The 9088-nt window shown below is 40.1% G+C and overlaps 1 protein-coding gene and 1 long non-coding RNA gene across 2 annotated transcripts in view; one reads left to right on the forward strand and one right to left on the reverse strand.

The window, feature by feature from the left end:
- The window catches only part of LOC134659623 (uncharacterized), a 33447-nt gene extending 29070 nt beyond the window's left edge, over positions 1–4377 (reverse strand). Inside the window, exon 1 of the mRNA XM_063515305.1 lies at positions 4241–4377. Coding sequence (XP_063371375.1) covers positions 4241–4377 — 137 coding nt within the window. The remainder of the gene's footprint in view (positions 1–4240) is intronic.
- The window catches only part of LOC134659633 (uncharacterized), a 198029-nt gene that overhangs the window by 14397 nt on the left and 174544 nt on the right, over positions 1–9088 (forward strand). The window lies entirely within an intron of this gene.

Below are 9088 nucleotides of genomic sequence, written 5' to 3' on the forward strand. Positions count from 1 at the left end.
GTTAGTAAAATAATTAAATACATTACGGGTCACTCACGCTTTTATAAGTCGAAATAATTTCGACTAAAACGTGAGTGACCCTGGTTTTATATATTTAAGTGTCGGAATATGCCATTCACATGCCCAGACATGCAGTTAAGCATCTCAGCAACCATTACCTGCTTTTTACATCTTTTAGTTCTTTGACAGCGCTGGGCTGGTCCCGTGAGAGAACCTGCGTACGAGGCAGTGTACGCAGAGTGGTTACAGTAGGAGCATTTAGATCTACACTATGAAGGAACACAGAAATCATGCTAAAACACACAAAACTACAAAAGCTAGTGTTAAATAGAAGTGGCGAAAAATTTACGTACTTAATGCAAAAAAGGTATTTTATTAAAATTATATTAAACGGGTCACTCACGTTTATGAAGTCGAATAGACGCTCGACATATTTCGATGCATTTTCGACTTAATAATACGTGAGTGACCCGTTAAAAATAATATTAGAGTTTTATAGTTAAAATGGTTTGCATGTTCAAGGCGAGACCAAAATAATTTTAATATATTTGATTTTCGCTAAAGTTTAACAGAAATTTATAAGTTATTTAAGTTAGAATGTCATCTTGGTATGTACGTCTGTCACACGCGTTTTTCTTATTAAACTTTAGATGTGAACAGATCGCTGAAATATGAAGTAAATATTGAAATGGAATGGAATGGAATGGATGGTAGAAAGATTTTTAGCCACTTCTACGAAAGATAAAAACAAAAGTGCCACCCAAAACCAGTAGCGGAAATTGTGCTGATAGTTTGTGCAACAAGTGAGCAAAGTTAGTTTTTGCTGCAAGTGCTGATTTTGAGTCCCTGGCAAGAAAAATACTATATCGTGAGTAGCGAGACTCAAAATCAACAACAAAGTGTACAGTTTTTCTCATATTATTATCTAAAGTGTCATTCTATTATGGAAATTGCTAACTATGTACATAATCAAAAGTAACTAGTAAATTGACATTCAGAAACAATTTTAATATGATTTTTTTAACTAGCAGATACGTCTGCGAACGATATTCCAAATTTTTATATTACAGGAAAAAATGGAAAAAGTTACACTTTCGGCAGGACTTGAAGCCGCCGGAGTCGTCTTTCGGTAGATGTCGCTATACGCCACCCATAACTCCCTAAGGCGTGTATGCATAAAGGAAAGAATGGAAAGATTTGCGAGGTCCTGGTAGGCTTCCGTAGCTCAATTGGTTAAGTTAAGAGCAACACACGGATTGTAGAGGATGCGGGTTCAAGTCCTGCCGGAAGCGTAACTTTTTCCATATTTTCCTTTAATATAAAATTTTTAATATGGCAGTGTGTTTATATATATATAGTTAGCAAGTTGTATAGAATGACACTTCAGTAACACTTAATGAAACTCTGTAATGTAGAGGCCCAACGGACCCAACATGTCCCATTGATAAAGCTAAGACATTCCTGTACCGACCTGTTCCACATCCGCATCCGCATTAAACTACGCATCGATTTTATGCGGATTCGGATGCAGATGCAGATGTTGATATTAATGCGGAAGTTCCGCGGTTGCGGATGCGGATATTCGCAACACCCCTGGAGCACACCATTTGTGTAACTATAATGTATTGCCGCAGGTGGTCTGGCTTTTATTTCATCACGCTCCAATATAATGTTTTAAAATTATAGTTTTCACCTAATTTTCATTTTCTTATTGACTGCTATTATATTGCAGTTTGCACACAACTGTAAATTCTATGTAAGTAAGTACTTACTTAAATAAACCGTTACGACTACAGATAAATATTTAAATTTCTACTCTTCTCACCATTATTATATAAACTACATACTTGACGTACGTACCGTACAATCGCCATCAGCTATACCGGAGCGGCCAAGGTGTTCATAAATTTATATATTTGATGGCGACTGTATGTACATGAAATACATTTTACTACGAGGGGCGTTCAAAATATTCTCGGTATTGATATCTTACGACCTCTTCTAAAATTTCTTTCGTTACTGGCCGCTAAGGTTTATTCATTGACATTAAAAAAAAGTATAATTCGAACCGAGATAGTCTTTTGTTTTTCTGCAATTGCTGAACAAACATGAACATCATGTGCGAATTGACAATGTTAACTAAATTAGAACATCGATGCGTGATAAAATTCTTGACAAAACAGGGTAAAAATCAAAAAACCATAAAAGAGGAAATGGATTGTGTTTACCGTGAGTCTGCTCCTTCTTTATCTACCATTCAAAAGTGGTCAAGCGAGTTTAAACGCGGAAGGGAGAGTATTGAAGATGACCCTAGACCTGGCCGGCCTGTAGTAGCTACTTCACAAGAAAATATTGATAAAGTGGAAAAACTTATATTGGAAGATGGTCGAGTGAAGGTAAAGTCTATAGCACAAGTAACCAATCTCTCTATTGGTACCGTACATGATATTATACATGACCATCTTAATATGTCAAAAGTAAGTGCAAGATGGGTTCCGCGAATGCTGACTCGGCTTCAAAAAGACATGCGTGTAGCTTGTTGTTCCGATTTTATTGACCTGTGCGGTGAAAATCCTGATGAGGTGCTGCAAAGAATAGTTACTGGAGATGAAACCTGGGTAAACAAGAGTCCATGCAGTGGCACATTAAGGGTTCAGCTCATCCCAAGAAGTTCAAGGTCATCCCTTCAGCTGGCAAGGTCATGGCCACGATATTTTGGGATTGTGAAGGAGTATTACTAATCGATTATAAAGAAAAAGGTGTAAATATCACAGGACAGTACTACGCTAACATTCTACGTCAATTAAAGGATGTAATTAAAGAAAAGAGGCGAGGAAAGTTAACCAAAGGTATTCTGCTTCTGCATGACAACGCCCCCGTCCATACTGCTCATATTGCCAAGACAGCTATTGTTGAATGTGGGTTTAAAACTGTTACTCACCCACCGTATAGTCCGGACTTAGCCCCCAGCGACTTCTTTTTGCTCCCCAATCTTAAAAAGGATCTGCGTGGAAATAAATTTTCTGACGATGAAGCATTGAAGGCGGCAGTGGAGGAGCATTTTTACACGAAAGATAAAAAATATTTTTACGAGGGATTAAAAAAAATAATTGATCGATCTTTTAAGTGTATGAACATAGGGGGGGAGTATATTGAAAAATAAAAATATCAAACTTTTCGTACTTGTTTGTTTTCATTCTCATACCGAGAATATTTTGAACACCCCTCGTAGATAATCTAATGACACTGATAATAATGTTTTACGCGGTAAACGCATTGTAAAATTTTCCTACATTCCTTGATCGCATGCGTTCAACGTTGCGTCACAGAATAAGTAATACTTAGTATGTATTATCATACAGAACGGTCACGCACCGCCCCGCCCCGACTCGCATTACCTCGCCCTGCGACATGATGCTGACGGACTTCTGGCGTGCTCTCAGTAAAGCGACGTACCCACACATATACAATGACGCGTGTACAGACGTGCCGCGCACACATATAAACGCAAATGATTTTTGTGGCTGCGTTTATCGTATAAAACAACCGGGCGCTTTACGGTTCAGCCACGACATTGCGCGACTTGCGACGGCGGCAGCGATAACCATAGGTTGGAGCGAGACACAACGATCGGACCTTTCGTTCCCACCTATGCTTGTCGCTGCCGCCGCCGCCAGTCACTCAATGTCGTGGCCGAGCCGTTAGCGTAGACCGACTCTACCCCTAATTCGCTAATTTACTAGCCATTTATCTAGACTACCTTTACCTATATTTATTATTAGCTTTTGCCCGCGACTTCGTCTGCGTGGAATTAGTGACAGCAGCTAAAGTATGTATAGCGCCTGGATAATACTAATAGCTTGCGCATTGCTTACTTCAATTAGTAGGCAATTCATTAACTCTTTCAATTCCACCCCCCTTTACACTCTCTTTAGGGATGATTTCCGACATAAAAACTATCCTATGTCCTTCCCCGGGACTCAAACTATCTCCATGCCATCAACTAAATCGGTTCAGCGGTTTAAGCGTGAAGAGGTAACAGACAGACAGACACACTTTCGCATTTATAATATGTGACGTTATCTACGAAAAGGGACCTTATTGTCGATGGCGCTTACGCCATTATTAACGATGCTCCGATACAAATACCGCGCGACGTGTGCGGCGTAAGCGCCATCAACAATAAGGTCCCTTTTCATAGATAATGTCCCATATTATAGTATGGATATTAGTAAGTTACCTCCTAGTAATGTCCAGGTCCTGTTCGGTGATGACAGTGGGTGAGTATATGTAGTACAGCGCGCACAAGCCGGCGATGACCAGCGCGATGACCGCGTTGCGCCGAGAGCGGTACCACCGTTTGGGAAGCAGCGCCATCTGGGGCCAATCAAGCAATTTATTTAGACATAAGCACATAATAAAGTAAACAATCTACTATGGGGTGCAAGGCACTCATTTCTGCCGAGGTAGTTTAATCCGAGGCTGAAATGATGCCTTTCACTCGAGTTAAACACTCTACTTTTTATTTCGAATACAAGGAAAGTACAATGCATGTGATTTTTTTTAAATGACTGAGTATACATTTTTATACTTTCGTTATTTATGGAATGGGGAGTTAAAAGTCAGAATGGAAATTGTATAACAAATCCATTTAAAACCAAACTTCCCTTGTGAATCTTAAAAAAATGACGGCTTTAAATGCGCACAGATTCTGAGATTCTGACTCGTGCGTATGAGTGTCGATTTCGACGAAGTCAACAACATCGATCTGTGTAGCATGTGTAGCGCATTGCAAGAGAATTGTCTTTAGGAGATAAACATTCTTGGAAAAATCTGTGGTGGCCTAGCTGTAAGACCGTGCGACTTTCAATCCGGAGGTCGCTGGTTCAAACCCCGTCTCGTACCAATGAGTTTTTCGGAACTTATGTACGAAATATCATTTAATATTTAAGTACCAGTTGCTTTTCGGTGAAGGAAAACATCGTGAGGAAACCGGACTAATCCGAATAAGGTCTAGTTTTCCCTCTGGGTGGGAAGGGCAGATGGCAGTCGCTTTTGTAAAAACTAGAGCCTACGTCAATTCTTGGGATTAGTTGTCAAGCGGACCCCAGGCTTCCGTGAGCCGTGGCGAAATGCCGGGAAAACGCGAGGCAGAAGAGAGATAAACAAACTTGGCCGAGTCTCTACAGCACATGTGCCATTATATGTTTTTTGTTGTCGTCACTTTTTCGTAAAATGCATATTTTAGAACAGTGGTTCCCAAAGTTGACTGGGCTCCCAAATAGTGCTAGTTACCGCACTAGGGCGGTAAAGTATCGCCATATGTACTGTAAAATACTTTTTTCTGGCAATAGATTAAATGGTCATGGAAAATCAGAATGACGCTCTTGTCATATTAGCAGTTGAATCTTGCACAACGGCAACAACGGGCTAATGTATTATGACATTATGAGTATTATGACACGGCCATACAGCTCTCCAAAAGGTTGTCACGTATTTTTTTTACTCTTCCTATATTTCTTGCTTTGTGAAGTTTGGCGATATTTTTGACTTGTTTTTTTTCTACAGGTACAGATGGCCTAAGGGGCTGTTCATAAATTATCTATTTTTGACGATTTTTGCCCCCCTAAAATCATGCTTCCAATGACCCCGTTCCCTCCTACATCATGATACCATCATCCGATGTCCAGACCCCCCCCCCCCATTTGAAATGACGTTCGCAAATTTCGGGCATCTTTCTCTTTTACTCTAATTAACGCGTAATTTTAATAACAAAACTTCCGTGAGACAAAGACATAATAAATATATATAAAACGGGTCACTCACGTATTTTAAGTCGAAAAACGCTCGACATGTTTCACTAAAATAAGTGACCCGTTTTTAATATATTTAATAACGCGTAATTAACTATCTCTATAGTTGCTCGATACAATCTTAGATTTTCGCTATTATAGCCCAGACCCTACTCATAGTGTTGTGTTCCTGGTGAGTAAGGTTACCACAGCTCAATGCCTCTGGAGTTGCAGGCATAGGCTACGGAGACTGCTAACTATCGGATGGGCCATATGCTTGTTTGCCTCTGACGTAGTATAAAAAAACATCCGCTTGTACAGTCTTACTTGATAGGCGGTCTTCTTCACATTGAAACGACAAATAAATTTAAAAAATAGCTTAGTTATGACACTACTCGTTGTCCCTCCATGAAATACTAATATTTCATCTGTGTATTATCTTGCGCGCAATAAAATTAGTGCCAATCTATTGTATTGTAAGTACATTATTCGCTTTTAGAAACGCCATTAAATATACAGGGTTTAAGAACTTTTTAATTATTAAAATTTAAAGAGGTGCGACAAAATAATTGCGTATATTTCCCTCCTTTCCTCTTAAAAGTTAATATATGCGGTGGCTAAAAAACCAGCCAAGTGCGAGTCGGACTCGCGCACGGAGGGTTCCGCACCATCAACAAAAAATAGAGCAAAACAAGCAAAAAAACGGTCACCCATCCGTCAAAAATCACGTTTGTTGTATGGGAGCCCCACTTAAATCTTTATTTTATTCTGTTTTTAGTATTTGTTGTTATAGCGGCAACAGAAATACATCATCTGTGAAAATTTCAACTGTCTAGCTATCACGGTTCGTGAGATACAGCCTGGTGACAGACAGACGGACGGACGGACGGACGGACAGCGGAGTCTTAGTAATAGCGTCCTGTTTTTTACCCTTTGGGTACGGAACCCTAAAAATAACTGCATTCTGAGGTTTTGGGATTATACTGAGCAACTTTTACTATGGGACCAACCCCGAAATCTCGAAACAAAATTTGGCTGTTTCATACATTTTGTCTGGTCCATTTTCTATGGGAGGGTACATTTTTGTTTCGGAAGCACTTCGGCGCATGCTGGGGGATGCGGCGGCATGCGGCCGCCTACCGCCGCGTGTACTCTATCAAGATTAGTGATTGTGCACGAGTTCTCCCCCGTCGTCCGCCGAGTTGCGCCAAGCCTTCCCCTCCCGCAGCCCCGCTACCCCGGCGCACTCGGGAGGATGCTGCGGCATGCTGGCGCGTACCGCCGCGGTATCCTCTAGCGTGCGCGATGCCGCGGAGTAACAATCCTCCGTGCACCGAGGGCGGCCTCAGAGCATTCAAATTTATACCTGAACGTAATTGAAATAGGGAAGAATATACATTGATAAATGATAAGGGATCTGCGCTGCGCTCCGCCGGTTTGCGCAGGCCTTTATAGCTTATCTAATCTTGAAATCGTAAATGTTTGCAATAAAAACTCTATATAAAACCAATTATATGCAAATTTACTTTTTAATGAGTTACTAGTAGTAGTTATAGTAGGTAGCTATGGCAAATAAGTTTTGTGAGTAGAATTAAAAAAATATGTGACGTCCCACGGGTAAAGGTACCTTATGGCCGTTGGCGCTTACGCTATTATTAACGCCGCTCCGCCGCCGCGCGCTATTATTATTGCGGCGCTATGCGACGTAAGCGCCAAGTGCCATAAGGTACCTTTTGCCGTGGAACGTCACATATATAGATACTAATCTTTCATTTTGGGGTTTTATAACTTACAACACTTGCATAAAAAGTCAGTATGATTCTCTGTACTTGTACTCTACTGACAAACATCTCGCTTGCCAAACTATAGCATAGCTATATTAAAAATATTATTATAATATACAGGTTGTTTTTTTTAGTTGTAAGCAAAAACTTTTAACACATCCAGTGCCAAAAACCCGACTATCGGGTATTTTATGATTTCGTTCCCAGGCCGGACAACCTGATAGTCGATCGTGGTACTACACTACAGCTTTATACGACCAAAAACGCACCAACTAACTACCAAGTGACCAAAGATTATACTTACAAATGAAACCTTCTCCATATGAATTTAGTATTTTGTCGTATTTTCTGTTGCACAGAACAATCAGCATTATTGTACACTTGTACATTCTAGCACTCTTCATTCTACTCTGTAATTGTAATATGTATTATGAGAGACTTTTACCGTCTACGGCAGGGGTCTCAAAACTTTTTTACCTGAGGGCCATATTGCGCCTCAGAATTTTCGCGTGGGCCACCGTCGGCACCGAGGGGGTTGTGTATCTGGTTGCTGTTAGGGCTGAACATCTGGAGCCTGGCTCCCGCGGGCCGGATTGGAACGCTCTTGGCGGGCCGGATTGGAATGCTTTGCGGGCCGGGGTTTGGAGAGGCCTGGTCTACGGTAAAAGAAAAAGAGGATGGGCACTGGCACGCTGGGCTGGCAACATAATTAAAGTAGCGGGGGCCCACTGGATACGGAAGGCCCTAGACTGCATAAAATGGCCCATACCTCCTGGAGTTTTGGTGAAATTTAGGTTTATTCGTAGGTTAAGTTACAAATAATTTATAATTTATGTAAGGATAACCAGAAATGAAAGGCTTTTTTAATTTTATTTATATGAGAGACTAGAACCAAACTCTTTTTAACCCCCAAAACAAAAAGAGGGGTGTTATATGTTTGGCTGTCTGTCTGTGGCATTGTCGCTTTCCAATGGATGAGCCGATTTTGATATGGTTTTTGTCACGTGAACGCGATATTTCTTGCGGTGGTTCTGAGATATAATTTATACATTTATAGAAATCGATTCAGCAGTTTGAAGAGTATCGGCTCTTTTCCAAAATGATGTAAGGCATTTTGGACATAAAATGAATTTTATCCACACTGATAGGATAGGCATAGTTAAAAATTCACAGACACAAATTGCTCGTATAATCCGTCCAAAATATTAAATATAAATTGAACATGCCGTTACGTTTACTTTCAACTAGAACAATACGTTGAGGAAATACCCAAAAGATAAGCGCATATTTTTTGTTATTCTTTATCGTAAATTGACGTGACACATCGAACCATTATTCTTACATGCTTATATAATACGAAAGCACAATTAACATGTTATTTCTACAAAATAACATTCATTTAGTAAATAATTTTGCATTTATGAAACGAAAACTACGGGGCGGAAATAACTATAGACAATCCAAAAACACTACAATATGTAACGATCTTTTACACACAAACAGTAAAGAGAA

Source organism: Cydia amplana, chromosome 25 (genome assembly GCF_948474715.1).
Source record: "Cydia amplana chromosome 25, ilCydAmpl1.1, whole genome shotgun sequence".
Taxonomy (NCBI): domain Eukaryota; kingdom Metazoa; phylum Arthropoda; class Insecta; order Lepidoptera; family Tortricidae; genus Cydia; species Cydia amplana.